General features: G+C 39.7%; 1 protein-coding gene across 1 annotated transcript in view; it reads right to left on the bottom strand.

Annotated features, from left to right (window-relative positions):
• Positions 1 to 17122, bottom strand: part of LOC106091488 (uncharacterized) — a 297696-nt gene that overhangs the window by 41976 nt on the left and 238598 nt on the right. Inside the window, exon 3 of the mRNA XM_059369614.1 lies at positions 765 to 924. Coding sequence (XP_059225597.1) covers positions 765 to 826 — 62 coding nt within the window. The 5' untranslated portion in view covers positions 827 to 924. The remainder of the gene's footprint in view (positions 1 to 764; positions 925 to 17122) is intronic.

Raw genomic sequence — 17122 nt, forward strand, 5'->3', positions numbered from 1 at the left:
GACGTATATGGTTCAGATCGGTTTATTTTTGGATATAGCTTCTAAAAAGACCAATATTTTGTTATACACAATTGAACAATGACTTGTACCGATTAGTATTTGGTCCAAATCGCAACCTATTTCGATATAACTGCTATGGGACATAAGGTAGGCAATTAACACCGGATTTTGATGAAAGGTGGTTTACATATATACCCGAGCTGGAGGGTATCCAAAGTTCGGCCCGGCCGAACTTTACGCCTTTTTACTTGTTTCCTTTTGGGTGTTATACACAAATATCCAAAGTTATTATACCCTGCGCCATTGTAGGGTATAAACAAAAGAAAACAAATTTATCCCGAAATACATGTTCGAGACAGGCGTACCAAACCATGACAAAGGGGCGCTTATCAATTGCACGAAGCTCCGGAAATTTAAAACTTTCCCTTGCCTTCTATTGCTTACTTTTAGTTGTTTAAACTTGGAATACTGAATATTCATTCAATTTGATTTTCCCTCCCCTATTTTTTTAGTCCCCCTTTTTTTGTGGTTAAATTTCCTTGCGCTCCAATTTCATGTTATGTTGACAAAACATCACTGGTGGCCTCATAAACCAGCAAAAGACGCTTTCGTCCCTTAAACTAATCTGACCACATATTTAATTTTATGGCATTAAAAGGCCACGCCTGAAGTAACTGAGATAAAATGGGCCTCCGGCCACACAAAATTAATTAAGCTTAATTGAGGAAATCTGTAGCATTACTACAGATTAATTGCGTACTCACTTGGTATGAAAATTGTTTATGCTCTCTCCGCAGTAAAGCGGACCGGTTTCGTTAGACGCCATTATTATTTAGCAAGAATTTGGGGAATCCTTAAAGCAATTAAAGGATGTCTCTCTTTCTCGCACACACACACACATGCACACAGCCGAAAGATGTCAATCTAAAACGAAAGAAAAGAAATGTTGGTTATGGGTTAGAAGGTAATACTGTAGAAGAATAGTTTGTTTTAAGTACATGCTATTGAAATAATTGCTCTTAATCTTGTGATAAGAAATAAAAATGTATTTTTTATAAGGTTCGATAGTCTTTGACATTTATTAGGCTAATATTTTGTGGCCTATACCATATAAATCGGCTGGTCATTGCATTTATATTCATTAACGCCGATTCGGATCTATGCCAATCTATCAATCTTAATGAGAAAACGTGACTTATTTGGAAATACAATAACAATTTCGTTATTTTTGACACCCCAGCTGTTTAGTGACAATTTTCAATATATGGCTGACTTTCGATATGTGTCAATGCAAAGTATGGATACCGTTCTACTCTGGTGTTCACATTTCATGAGCTTGCAAAGTATCTAAACAAGAAATTATGAGCTCTGTACGATATGAAACATACGGAATGGAATACATAGTTTATTTTCATACCCTCCACCATTGGATGGAGTTATACTTATTTCGTCATTCTGTTTGTAACGCCTCGAAATATGCGTCTAAGACGCCATAAAGTATGTATATTCTTAAACGTCATGTCATTTTAAGTCGATCTATCCCTGTCCGTCCGTCTGTCCGTCCGTCCGTCTGTCTGTCGAAAGCATGCTAACTTTCGAAGGAGTAAAGCTAGCCGCTTGCAATTTTGCACAAATGCTTCTTATAAGTGCAGGTCGGTTGGGATTGTAAATGGGCTATATCGGTCCTTGTTTTGACATAGCTGTCATATAAACCGATCTGGGATCTTGAGTTCTTGAGCCGCTAGAGAGCACAATTGTTATCCGATTTGGCTGAAATTTTACATGAGGTGTTTTGTTATGACATTCAACAACTGTGCTAAGAATAGTTTAAATCGGTCAATAACCTGATATAGCTGCCATATAAACCGAATTGGATTCATGACTTCTTGAGCCACTAGAGGGCGCAATTCCTATCCGATTGAGATGAAATTTGTCACGACGTGTTTTGTTATGACTTCCAACAACTGTGCTGAGAATGGTTCAAATCTATCCATAACCTGATATAGCTGCCATATAAACCGATCTGGGGTGTTGACTTCTTGAGCCACTAGAGGGCGCAATTCCTATCCGATTTAGTTGAAATTTTGCGTGAGGTGTTTTGTTATGACGTTCAACAACTGTGCCAAGAATAGTTTAAATCGGTCCATAACCTGATATAGCTGCCATATAAACTAATATGGGATCTTGACTTCTGGAGCCACTAGATGGCGCAAGTATTATCCAATTTGGCTGATATTTTGTACAACGGCTTCTTCCATGACCTTTAACATACGTGTCGAATATGGCATTAATCGGTTTATAGCCTAATACAGCTTCCCTATAAACCGGTCACCCTATTTACTTCTTCAGCCCCTTAACTGCGCAATTCTTACTAGATTTGGCTGAAATTTTACACAATTACTTCTACTATCGTCTCCAATATTCAATATTCTTTTATCCTTTGTTTGCCTCAAAAAGATACCGTGGAAAGAGCTCGACAAATGCGATCCATGGTGGAGGGTATATAAGATTCGCCCGGCAGAACTTAGCACGCTTTCACTTGTGTTATTTTATATCTTTACTTATTTGGTATTTTCATATAAAATTTCAAAACATTTGAATTTTTTGTTGATAGGAAAAAGCAAAACAAAATTTGCTACTTCCAAATACCTTTCATTTGAGTCCCATATAGATATGGTCAGCTAATGTAGACATGGTCGACCTCCCATTACATAAACCTTATTTTGTATGCCATATTTGTAATCTACTGGGCCTCGTTAGAGGCCCATATTGACATGAACGTCGAATATATCAGTTTAGAGGAGTTTTTGGATTGGGGAAGCCCGCTAGGTACTTGAACCCAAATTTTTATACAATATTCGTTTTCTAGTGTCCAATACCTTTCATTTGATACCCATATTGTGCCTATCGGTTTACTTTTGGGTTTGGATTGCATAGTTGGGGAAAGGGGGAGGGACCGCCCCCAGCCGATATCTTAAAATTAGTATTGCCTATGTTTCCTTCCAGACAAACTTACACAATCTGTTAACATTTTAAGGAAATCGGTTCAGCCGTTTTGGATTATACGAAACAAACAACAAAACCAGTCCCATATAGTCATGATGGTTCATATCCCCATTTATGGTGTTTTTGGAGGGTAGGGTGACCCCCTGTTCTTCGATCTGATTTTGTATGCCAGATTCGTAATCTACTCCCGAATACGTTTTATTTGAGGCCAATATAGACATGAAGGTCCAATTTTGGGGTGGGGCGGCACGATGGGTACATAGACCCAATGTTTAATACCATATTCGTATTCTATTTTTTAATACCTTTGATTTGATACCCATATTGTGCCTATCGGTCCACTTTTGATTTTGGATGGTGTTTTTGGGGTAACGGGGGAGGTCCGCCCCCTTTCGAATTCAAAAATTATAAAGCCTTTTACTCCTTCCTGACCATCGTCGCAATCTACTTCCGAATACCTTGCATTTGAGTCTCATATTGTCATGATCGTCCAAAAAACGTATTTTAGGGGGGTTTTGGGGTCGGGGCGGCCCCCTAGTTACTTGGACGCAACTTTTATTATAAAATTCGTACTCTACTCTTGAATACCTTTCATATGAATCCCATATTGTCACGATCGGGCCATTTTAATTTTTGGGTAGTACTTTTGTGGTAAGGGGGAGGGTCCGCCCCCCTTCCGATATCAAAAAGTTATATAGCCTATGTCTCCTTCCAGAGCAACCTACACAATCTGTGAAAATATCAAGGTAATCGTTTCTGCCGTTTTTGAGTCTATACGGAAGAAACAAACACACAGGCTTAGACCGATTCAAACCGTACTTGGCACAATAGTTGGAAGTCTTAGAAGAACACCACCTGCAAAATTTAAGCCAAATCGGAAAAATTATGGCTTCCAGGGCTCAAGAAATCAAATCGGGTGATCGGTTTATATGGGAGCTATATCTAAATGTGAACCGATATTATTTTTTAAGAACACTTTTATCTGCAAAACCAGAATTCTTTCAATTTGAACTTTGGATACCCATCACCTCGGGTATATATGTAAACCACCTTTCATCAAAATCCGGTGTAAATTGCATACCTTATGTCCCATAGCAGTTATATCGAAATATGTTCCGATTTGGACCAAATACTAATGAGTACAAGTCATTATTCAATTGTGTTTAACAAAATATTGGTCTTTTTAGTAGCTATATCTGAAAATAAATCGATCTGAACCATAAACGACAGGGATGCCGAAAAGCTTAACACAACTCACTGTCCCAAATTTCGGCGCAATCTGACAATAAATGCACCTTTTTGTCGCCAAAACCTTAAATCGAGACATCGGTCTATATGGCAACTATATCCAATCTGTACCGATCTGGGCCAAATTTAAGAAGGATGTCGGGAGGCCTAATTCAATTCACTGTCCCAAATTTCAGCGAAATCGGACAATAAATGCGCCTTTTTTGGCGCCAAAACCATAAATCGAGAGATCTATATGGCAACTATATCCAAATCTGTACCGATCTAGGCCAAATTGAAGAAGGATGTCGGGAGGCCTAACACAACTCACTGTCCCAAATTTCAGCAAAATCGGAAAATAAATTTGGCTTTTATGGCCCCAAAACCTAAAACCGAGAGATCGGTCTATATGGCAGCTATATCCAAATCTGAACCGATCAGGGCCAAATTGAAGGAAGATATTGACGGGCCTAAGAAAACTCACTGTCCTAGATTTCAGCAAAATCGGATAATAAATATGGCTTTTATAGGCCTTAGACCCTAAATCGGCGGATCGGTCTATATGGCAGCTATAGCCAAATCTGGACCGATCCGGGCCAAATTGACGAAGGATGTCGAAGGGCCTAACACAACTCACTGTCCCAAATTTCAGCAAAATCGTATAATGAATGTGGCTTTTATGGGCCTAAGACCTTAAATCGAAGGATCGGTCTATATGGCAGCTATATCCAAATCTGAACCGATCTGTGCTATATTGACGAAGGATGTCGAAGGGCCTAACACAACTCAGTGTCCCAAATTTCAGCAAAATCGGATAATAAATGTGGCTTTTAGAGGCCTAAGACCCTAAATCGGAGGATCGGTCTATATGGGGGCTATATCAAGATATAGTCCGATATAGCCCATCTTCGAACTTAACCTGGTTATGGACAAAAAAAAAAGAATCTGTGCCACGTTTCAGCTCAATATCTCTATTTTTAAAGACTGTAGCGTGATTTCAACAGACAGACGGACAGGCGGACAGACGGACGGACATGTGTAGGTCGTTTTAGATTTTTACGCTGATCATGAATATATATATTTTATAGGGTCGGAAATGGATATTTCGATGTGTTGCAAACGGAATGACAAAATGAATATACCCCCATCCTTCGGTGGTGGGTATAAAAATGAAATGTTTCCTGTTTCCCTGTACATATAAATGTATGTACCATCTATAGGTACAGGGTGCGTATACGCTTTGCTTTATGAAATGTTACTCATACTGCACGGTGTACTGGTTTTGTAAATAAAACCATATGTATATGCAAAATATCTGTGTCTTTTGCCTTCTCACAGGCTATTTAATGTGTTTGCTATCGGCTTATATTTCATTCATCTTCCATTCTATAGCCATAAAAAAATAGAATTCAAAATATTTTTCAGCTTTTGCTGTTTAATTGGAATGTTTTTTGCCCATAAGCCCAGTAAGGCTCATTAGCAAAAAAAAAAAAACCCACATGCTTCATATATCTCTATCGACACAGAAAAGTTATATGACAGCAATTCACAACATTCAAAATTGTTGGAAAAAACCACACAGCTCATTTGGACTGAAACCAAGGGTTGTTTTATATAATTACATTTAAATTCGATAGAGTTTTAACCAAGCAATTCTGATCATCTATGGAAGCCCACTACATTTATTGATGCCACTACATTTATTGATGAGGATTTAGATGAGGATTTCTGTTTATGGATTTCTTTTAGCTTTGGTAATGAGTGTGGTAGTGGCAATACAAATGAGTTTGTTTGTAAGCATATCTCATTTCATTAAAATGACCGCAATGCACAAGCTCCATGGCAATATTTTCCATTAGTTATTGGGCAACATTTTAAAATAAATTAGAAAAAAATTTTGTTATATAATGTTGTATATGTAGGCGCTATACCTATTTCGTCACGCCATTTGCAACATCACAAAATACTGGTGTAAGATCCAATAAAGTATGTTTGTAGTGAATCGTCATGACAGTTTAGGTTGATCTAGCCATGTCTGTTAAAGGTATGCAAACTTTCGCACGAGTCAAGTTAGCCGCTCAAAGTTTTTATACCCTCCACCATAAGATGGGGGGTATACTAATATCGTCATTCTGTTTATAACTACTCGAAATATTCGTCTGAGACCCCATAAAGTATATATATTCTTGATCGTCGCGACATTTTATGTCGATCTAGCCATGTCCGTCCGCCCGTCCGTCTGTCTGTCGAAAGCACGCTAACTTCCGAAGGAATAAAGCTAGCCGCTTGAAATTTTGCACAAATACTTCTTATTAGCGTAGGTCGGTTGGTATTGTAAATGGGCCATATCGGTCCATGTTTTGATATAGCTGCCATATAAACCGATCTTGGGTCTTGACTTCTTGAGCCTCTAGAGTGCGCAATTCTTATCCGATTGGAATGAAATTTTGCACGACGTGTTTTGTTATGATATCCAACAACTTTGCCAAGTATGGTTCAAATCGGTCCATAACCTGATATAGCTGCCATATCAACCGATCTTGGGTCTTGACTTCTTGCGCCTCTAGAGCTCACAATTCTAATCCGATTGGAATGAAATTTTGCACGAAGTGTTTTGTTATGATATCCAACAACTGTGCCAAGTATGGTTCAAATCGGTTCATAACCTGATATAGCTGCCATATAAACCGATCTTGGGTCTTGACTTCTTGAGCTTCTACAGTGCGCAATTCTTATCCGATTGGAATGAAATTTCGCACGACGTGTTTCGTTATGATATTCAACAACTGTGCCAAGTATGGTTCAAATCGGATCATAACCTGATATAGCTGCCATATAAACCGATCTTGGGTCTTGACTTCTTGAGCCTCTAGAGTGCGCAATTCTTATCCGATTGGAATGAAATTTCGCACGACGTCTTTTGTTATGATATCCAACAACTGTGCCATGTATGGTTCAAATCGGATCATAACCTGATATAGCTGCCATATAAACCGATCTTGGGTCTTGACTTCTTGAGCTTCTAGAGGTCACAATTATTATTCGATTTGCCTGAAATTATGTACTACGGATCCTCTCATGACCATCAACATACGTGTTTATTATGATCTGAATCGATCTATAGCCCGATACAGCTCCCATATAAATCGATCTCTCTATTTTACTTCTTGAGCCCCCAAAGGGCGCAATTCTTATTCGAATTGGCTGACATTTTACACAGTTCTCCAACATATAATTTAATTGTGGTCCGAACCGGACCATATCTTGATATCGTTTTAATAGCAGAGCAAATCTTTTCTTATATCCTTGTTTGCCTAAAAAGAGATGCCGGGAGAAGAACTCGGCAAATGCGATCCATGGTGGAGGGTATGTAAGATTCGGCCCGGCCGAACTTAGCACGCTTTTACTTGTTTTTTATACAGTCCACCATACAATATGGGCAGGGGCGTAGCTAGGGAGGGAAGGGAGCACACAATTTTTAATAGAAAAAAATACATTTTAAACCGTTTCTTGTATTATAAATTCTAAAACTGTTCTACAAAAATGTATTTACCACCATAAAATCCTAAATAATACACCAACCTTCACACCACAAAGCAAAAAAAAAATATCCTAAAAATCTTTTGCAGTGGACCAGTCAATAGATGGGTAAACCGAACTTACACCAGAATTAGCTCCTGTAAAGGCTTTACACAATCAGTCACCACTGTTTAAGAATTTGAATATGGTGGTGACTGATTATGAAAAGCCGGATTGTTTAAAAACCGATCTGAAAGCATCCGCCGCGGTCCATCAAAATTGGTTCAGAATTAGATATAGCTCTCTTTTTGTACTAATACAACACAAACTTATACAAGAATTAGCTCCTGTAAGGGCTTTTCAGAATCAGTCACCACTGTTTCAGAATTTGAATATGATGGTGACTGATTTTGAAAATCCCTTACAGGAGCTAATTCTTGTATAAGTTTGTGTTGTATTAGTACAAAGTGGGAGCTATATCTAATTCTGAACTAATTTTGATGGACCTCGGCGGATGCTTTCAGATCGGTTTTGAAACAATACGTATCAAATTTCGAGCATATGTATTTAAACTGTAATAACAACGGTTGACACATGGCAACGATATTGCAAATTACCAAAAATTTGGCGAACATATATATGAGAGCTATACCTTAATCTGAACCTAGTTCAACCAAGCTTTTTAGATATTATGGTAGTCGTCGGGGACAGCGCTGTACAAATTTTTGGCAAGATTGGTCAATTAATGCGTTTGCAGTGGCTCTTGGAATGAAAATCGGGCGATATATATATATATGTATATATATATATATATATATATATATATATATATATATATATATATATATATATATATATATATATATATATATATATATATATATATATATATATATATATATATATATATATATATATATATATATATATATATATATATATATATATATATATATATATATATATATATATATATATATATATATATATATATATATATATATATATATATATATATATATGGCAGCTATATCTAAATCGGTTAATAAATGACCATTTTATTGCAATATTATTGCAAATCGGACGAACATATACATGGGAGCTATATCTGAATCTGAACCGATTTTGAGCAAACTTTACTCATTTTGTGGAAGTCGTCTAAGAAAGCGTTGTACAAAATTTTGGCAAGATTAGTCAATAAATGCGCTTTCAGTGCCTCTGGGAGTGAAAAACGGACGCTATATATTGTATATATGGCAGCTATATCTAAATATGAACCGATTTCTATGAAATTCACCAGTAATGTCTAGTCAAGAGAAAATCCTTTCTGCTAAAATTCGTGAGAATCGGTTAAAAAATGACTGTTTTATTGCATTATTACTGCAAAACGGACGAACATATATATGGGAGCTATATATAAATCTGAACCGATTTTTCAGGCGCCTTCTCTGGGACGAAAACCATGCCTGTACCAAATTTGAAGACGATCGGATGAAACTTGCGACCCGTAGTTTGTACACAAATTAACTTGGACAGACGGACAGACAGGATGACATAGCTAAATCGAATCACACAGTGATTCTGAGTCAACCGGTATGCTTATCAATGGGTCTATCTCTATTCCTTTTGGGTGTTACAAACAAATGCACTTAGTTATAATACCCTGCACCACAGTAGTGGCGTAGGGTATAATGAAAAAAGTGAATGTGTTTATTTTAGCTAACGGCATATTAGAAGCATTGCTAGAAAGGTCCTCATCCGAAGACAAGGATGAGATTTTTGTCGCATTATGGGTTGCCCAAAAAATAATTGCGGATTTTTCATATAGTCGGCGTTGACAAATTTTTTCACAGCTTGTGACTCTGTAATTGCATTCTTTCTTCTGTCAGTTATCAGCTGTTACTTTGCTTTAGAATAAAAGTGTAAAAAAAGTATATTTGATTAAAGTTCATTCTAAGTTTTATTAAAAATGCATTTACTTTCTTTTAAAATATCCGCAATTACTTTTTGGGCAGCCAATATTTGGTCGAAATGACAAAAACTGTAACACTATGAGAGGTTTGGGGGCGATATTTTCAATATGTCGTCCCGTTCAGGTTAGGTGGAAAAGAGGGTGCAGATATTAATCCGCCCCATGCCACTATGGACATACCCCTAAACCAGTAATCGGCTTGTTGTGCGCTCTAAAAACTATAAAGTAACCTCTAAAATGAAAATTTTATGTTAGCAATTCCGTGCTACTTACAAAATCCTTAATTGTTTTCAATACCACTCCTCTTGGTTCATGTCTGATATTGTGTCTCCACCTAAGTTCCGGTATCGGTTAGACGCCAAAGCCGGTCAATGGCATAGGAAATGTTCCAACTTCTCATCATCTTCCCCGCATGCCCTACACCTGCTATCACTTGCTGCACCGATTTTACATAGGTGAGCTCGTAGTCCTATGTGTCCCGTTATGATACCAATAGCTATACTGACCTCTTTCTTGCTTCCTGTCAATAATAGCCTTGTCTTCTCACGATCTGGATACCCCCATAGGATTTTCGCCGTCCTACCGACCGTTTTGCTGTTCCACAATGTTGCATGCGTATTCGTCACCCACTCCCTTAACTCGTTCTGCGGGTTAACCCAGTTCATTGACGGCAGTCCTCTGGCCTTCACCGTCAAATTATCTGCCCTTGCATTCCCCCTTACTCCGTTATGACCTGGCACCCAAACGTTGCTGATTTTGCCATTCTCAGAGAAGGCGTTACACTGCAAGACTGTTCGTGACCTTACCGTCTTGGTTGTTATTGCCCTTATGACAATTTTATTGTCCGTAACGATGTTCCTCGAGTTAACACCACACCACCTCACGCATTCCGTGATCTCCCGGATCTCCGCCTGCAGGATCGTATTATGGTTAGACAGTCTAAAACAAATTCTCAGTCCCTGTTTTCTAGCTTTGATCCATCCGTGTAACATGATCTTCCAGATGTCAATACTAGGGTTCCGTCAATCGAAGACTGTGCCACAGGCAGCAGTACCTCGCACTCGTCGTCAAGGCTCATTTTAGGTATCTGATCGGAAACCTCTTCCCTTCCTTCTAGGTTTCCTATCGTCGCCTCGATTACACCGCTATGGTATGAGCGGCTCTCATCCTCAATCCATTCTCTCATCGCCTTTAGTCTCATAGCCGCAGTGACTGCCTCACACTTGATCTGTATGTCAATGGGTTGAATATCTAGAATAGACTCCAATGCCTTAATGGGCGTGGTCCTCATCGCTCCACCTATGCCAAGGCAACATGTTCTCTGAACCTATTGTATGGTCCTTTTGTTGCACTTCTTTTCTACACAGCAGTCCACTAAACTACTGAGGCGTAAGTAAGTATCGGACTAATCACACTCCTGTAGAGCCAATGGACTATCCTCGGATTCAGGCCCCACTTCGAGCCTACGGCCCGTCTACATAGGGCCCAACATCTGTTAGCCTTCTCAGTACGCTCCTGAATGTCACACTTCCAATTCAGTTTCCCGTCCCAGATCACACCTAAGTATTTGACCTTGTCAGATATCGAAATCGGACTTATTGAGGAAACGTGCTGCATTAGATTGGCCCACCTTCTAGTGTGTCTGGAAGGAAACATAGGCTATATAATTTCTAGATATCGTATGGGGGCGGTCGCTCCCCCTTTCTACAACAATGCCAGTGAAAATTTAAAGTGAACCGACAGGCACAATACGGGTATCAAATGAAAGGTATTGGAGACTAGAAAACGAATATCGTATACAAATTTGGGTTCAAGTACCCAGCGGGCCTTTCCAACCCAAAAACTCCTCTAAACCGATATATTGGACGTTCATGTCAATATGGGCCTCAAATGAAAAGTATTCGACAGTAGATTACAAATATGGCATAAAAAATTTGGTCCAAGTAATGGGAGGTCGCCCCACCTCCAAGTGCCCCCAAATGGGCGTATTAGCCGACTATGCCTATATGGCCATAGGCAACAGTGGCACGAATTCGATATACACATTCAGGGCAAAGTGTCCCAACCCTTAAAAGACATAAGAGAGTTAAAGAAGGTGCAGCCCGGTTCGGCTAAATGTTTATAACAAATAATTGCAATATTTTTATCCATTTCACCCCCATTTTCATTCAATAGCATTTTGTTTTGACCTTCGAACCCTTTTTCCCCTCAACCAGTGTTGTTTATCCCTTCTTATACCAACCATTTTTAAGGTCTTTTTAAAACACACATTTCTTTCTGAAAGCCATTCCATTTCTAGATAAACATCAATCAATGCCCCATAACTGAAGTTGGTTGAATAGTATGGTAGCCTTTGACAAAACTTCTACCAAAATCTTTAAATGGCCATTGTAAATAGCTGTTAGATTGAAACACTAATATGTTTATAAGAGTGCCAACGTGTGTGTGGGTGTGTCTGTGTGTGTGTGTGTGTTTCGTTTGTCTATCTTCCATTCACCGCCTAAGTTGTATTCGACCAAGGGCCTCCAGTTGAGTGGTCTGAAGTACTTCTCTTGTTGTTCTTAGTTTGCACGCACAATTACTTTTGGCAGGCAAAACTTTGGTAAGCCGATAAAACCACACTGAAGAAAACTTTTTAATTAAAGCTACAACCATAGATGGGTATTATTTTTCACAAGAATCCATCATCCACAACATGTGAGAACAATTAAGGGCGTTTGTGGGTGTAGTAGAGTAGATAAATGTCCCCGGAAATTATTCAATTCGAGTGGAGTTCGTGCACCAGAAGCTTCAGCGCTCCTTGGGATAACGATAGTACAATGCACAACGAGTTGATGCTAAACCAAAAAAAAGCAAATTATTCATTAAAAATCTTAGCTGCATGTAAAATTTTGTTTGCCTTAAAATTGGATTGTTTGATTTTCATAAAAATTGTGTGAAACTATAACCCTTATTAAATATTGGCTCAAGCATTTATCGAAATTTTATTTTCATAGGAAATGTATTTAGGACTTTAATTTTCCAAGTGAAATACTATAAGAGGGAGTGTGTATTCACTACTTCATTCCAATTTTATACCCCCCACCAAAGGATGGGGGTATACTAATTTCGTCATGCTGTTTGTAACTACTCGAAATATTCGTCTGAGACCCCATCAAAAATATATATTCTTGATCTTCATGACAGATTAAGTCGATCTAGCCATGTCCGTCCGTCCGTCTGTCCGTCCGTCCGTCTGTCTGTCGAAAGCACGCTAACTTTCGAAGGAGTAAAGCTAGCCGCTTGAAATTTTGCACAAATACTTCTCATTAATGTAGGTCGGTTGGGATTGTAAATGGGCCAAATGGGTCCATGTTTTGAAATAGCTGCCATATAAACCGATCTTGGGTCTTGACATCTTGAGCCTCTAGAGGGCGCAATTCTTTTCCGATTGTAATGGCATTTTGCACGACTTGTTTTGTTATGATATCCAACAACTGTACCAAGTATGGTGTAAATCGGTTCAAAACCTGATATAGCTGCCATATTAACCGATCTTGGGTTTTGACTTCTTGAACCTCTAGAGGGCGCAATTCTTTTCCGATTGGAATGAAATTTTGCGCGACGTGTTTCGTTATGACGTTCAACTACTGTACCAAGTATGTTGTAAATCGGTTCAAAACCTGATATAGCTGGCATATAAACAGATCTTGGATCTTGACTTTTTGAGCCTCTAGAGGGCGCAATTTCTATCCGATTTGGCTGAAATTTTGCATGGGGTGTTTCGTTATGACTTCTAACAACTGTGTTAAGTACGGTTTAAATCGGTTCAAAACCTGATATAGCTGTCATATAAACCGATCTTGGGTCTTGACTTCTTGAGCCTCTAGAGGGCGCAATTCTTATCCGAACGGAATGAAATTTTGCACAACGTGTTTCGTTATGACATCCAACAACTATACCAAATATGGTTCAAATCGGTTCAAAACCTGATATAGCTGTCATATAAGCCGATCTTGGATCTTGACTTCTTGACCCACTAGAAGGCGCAATTTCTATCTGATTTGGCTGAAATTTTGCATGAGGTGTTTTGTTATGACTTCCAACAACTGTGCCAAATATGGTTCAAATCGGTCCCTAACCTGATATAGCTGTCATATAAACCGATCTTGGATCTTGACTTCTTGACCCACTAGAGGGCGCAATTCCTATCCGATTGAAATGAAATTTTGCACAACGTGTTTTCTTATGATATCCATCTACTGTGCCAAGTGTGTTTTAAATCGGTTCAAAACCTGATATAGCACCCATATATACCGATCTCCCGATTTTACTTCTTGAGCCCTAACAAGCCGCAAGTTTTGTCCGATTTGGCTGAAATTTTGCTCATAGTGTTCTGTTATGACTTCCAACAACTGTATCTACAATAGTACGGTCCAATCCCGTATAACCCGATCTCCCGATTCGACTTCTTGAGTCCTTTCAGGCCACAACGACGTTTTCGCAACATGGCGAGCGGATGCCGGCAGTTGCCTAAGTATCCATCGACTGGAGTGCTCGTGGATTACCCAATTAAGGAGACCTTGACCCTGGAGCGTACACTGGAATATGATTTCCATAATGGATTTGAATTGATGCTATAGGCTGACATCTGTGGTATTCTGTTAAGAGGAGTTCCATCCATCACGAAATGGCTTTCAAGCTAATGCCACCGCAACCTCCGTCCCGCTAAAACCCTGGCTTGGCTTAGAGAACGCTCTGTGCCTCGTAACCATTAAGTTGGTTATGTAGGTTCTGTTAACACGATATCCAGACTAGTGCCCGACCTAGCTCTGAACGCAGGTACTCATAAGGTCCAGCATCAAACCTCGCGATCACCTCACTGCTCAAAAAAGGCAACCTCGGGGTCAACATGAAGAATGACTACATTTTTGGACACAGATAACGGCTCTAAGTTGGGACCCAATCAAACTGCAGACACCATTCAACACAGCAGCAGAGGAGATGAAATCGATCTTTGGAACTCAATCGAAAGTATACCGATCACCGGTTAATTCTCCACGAGCCTCCGGACCCAGAAATCAAGAAGTATGGCGTTTGACTGTACGTCAGCAGAAAATAACTCAGAAGAATGTGCGAACAGAACCAGTTCTCCTAGACAAGAGTTCATCGTGAAGGTGCAACTTTCAGAGGAAGAAGCGCTTGGAAAGTCCAAGAAAGTTCTTCGTCATATGCGACTGGCCATAGCAAGGCAGAAAAATATCAGCAGTCATGTCCAAAATAGTGAGTCAGAGATAGAAGAACTCTTGGGCATTAGAGAACCGCAAAAACTGCAAAATCGCGGAGAAGCAGAAGCAGCTATACTGACCAAAACAACAGAGACTCCCAAGACATAAAATAACATGTCGACGCTTTCTACGGTGCAAAACAAGAGGAGCGCACCGAGTCCAAAAAACCAAAAACACTGTCAAGAAGAAGAAGGACAAAGCTGTAGAAATGAGACCATCAGCGAAAATGGATGAAAAAAAAAAGCCTGACAAAGAGGCAAAGATGCCGAAGAGGACCGTAATAAAAAAAAACACAACCTAACCTAAAGAAGGCGCATTTATGCAGACATGCTTAGGGCACCCAGGCGAAACGCGAAACCGTAGGAAGTCGAAGTCTCAATGCGCTCCATCCAAAAACAAAAAACTGTTGCGATTCTACTCGCGATGGGTAGAGGTGGAAATAAGGAGGTGTTCTGCAAGTTCCTCAAAAAAGCCTGACAAAGAGGCAAAGATGCCGAAGAGGACGCGGCGGAAACCGCGAGCTCGGAAACCTAGGCAGCGACCGGAGGCCGTGATAAAAAAACCTAACCTAACCTAAAGAAGGCGCAGTTATGCACACATGCTTAGCGACCCCAGGCGAAACGAAAAACCGTAGGAAGCCAAAGTCTCAATGAGCTCCATCAAAAAAAAAAAAAGAAAAAACGGTTTCGATTCTACTCGTGATGGGCAGAGGTGGAAATAAGGAGGTGTTCTGCAAGTCCCTCAAAAAAGCCTGACATAGAGGCAAAGATTCCGAAGAGGACCCGCGGCGAAAACCGCGATATATGGGGTCCATTTGGAAGTAACGCGAAAGCGGTTCAGAAGTGGAATTAATCTCCAGGGCTGATACCGGGTGGATTTTTAGCCGGGACCATTGAAAAGGGAGTTCGGCATAAGGCGAGAGATATACTCGTCACATGCTGAAGGCATTTTCCCACCCTGACCCGCAAAAGAACCATAAAAAAACATATATTCTTGATCATGTTGACATTCTAAGTTGATTTAGCCATGTCCGCCGGTCCGTTTATCGAAATCACAACAGCAGTCGAACGCTTAAAGCTAGCTGGTTGAAAGTATGCACTGATATTTCTTATTCACGTAGATTGCAAATAGGCCTTATGGGTTCAGATTTGGTTACTTCTACTAAATTTCCCAAGAACAATCCATTACGGAACAAGGCATACTTGTCTCATATCAACGAGTGCAGTCTGTCCAAAGTTAAAGCTCAAGGATAAGCGGCCTCCTTTTTATGCCGAGTTCGAACGTCGTGCGGCATTGCGATACCACTTGTTAGAAAGGTTTTAACATGGCTGAATACCTTGCAAACGTCGCCAGCATTTGTAAGGGGATAACCACCGCTGGAAATTGTTCCGATGTTCTCATCAGAATTTTAACCCAGGCGTCATAGGCGGACAAGCTAACTTCTACGCCACAGTGGCCTCCATGATTTGGATACAGCGCCCATATAAAGCGGCCCTTCTACTTGACTAACTGAGCCTTCTTATCTTGGAAGATATCAAGCGACCTTTTGGAAATATTTGGTTTGGGGGACCAAGTAGCCAAAGTAGACTAGAGTTTAACATGTCCACCTTTGACGCTGGACGCCTGGGTTCCAATCCCGTCGGGACCATCATAAAACATTTTCGATAAGCGCGATCCACTCCTAGTGCTGGCAACATTTGTGAGAGTGCGAGCTTCTGTACAAAGTGGTGTCGCTCTGCGCCATGCCGTTCCGATTCGGCAATAGAAATGAGGTCCCTAATCACATTGAGCTTAAAATCGTATCGGGCTTCACTCATTGATATGAATGTTCTTTCAAGCAATGTTCGTGAACTCGGCTATAAAAAGGAGGCACCTTATCATTGAACTTAAAACTTGAATCGGACAGCACTCCGTAGTGGAATTTCTGCCAAAAGCGAGATTTGGCATATGATAGCAATGGATCTAATACAAATTTCTTGAAGCCTGACACTTTGAAGGCAGAGAAATTTAATTTAAATACACAAAGAAAAAAGGGCATCAGCTTACTGAATTTTCACAACTCTTTGCAACAAAAAGTTTATACTTCCATTTCAATCTTAGCTACTTAAAAAAGCAGAAAGTACTTTAGCAA

Source organism: Stomoxys calcitrans, chromosome 1 (genome assembly GCF_963082655.1).
Source record: "Stomoxys calcitrans chromosome 1, idStoCalc2.1, whole genome shotgun sequence".
Taxonomy (NCBI): domain Eukaryota; kingdom Metazoa; phylum Arthropoda; class Insecta; order Diptera; family Muscidae; genus Stomoxys; species Stomoxys calcitrans.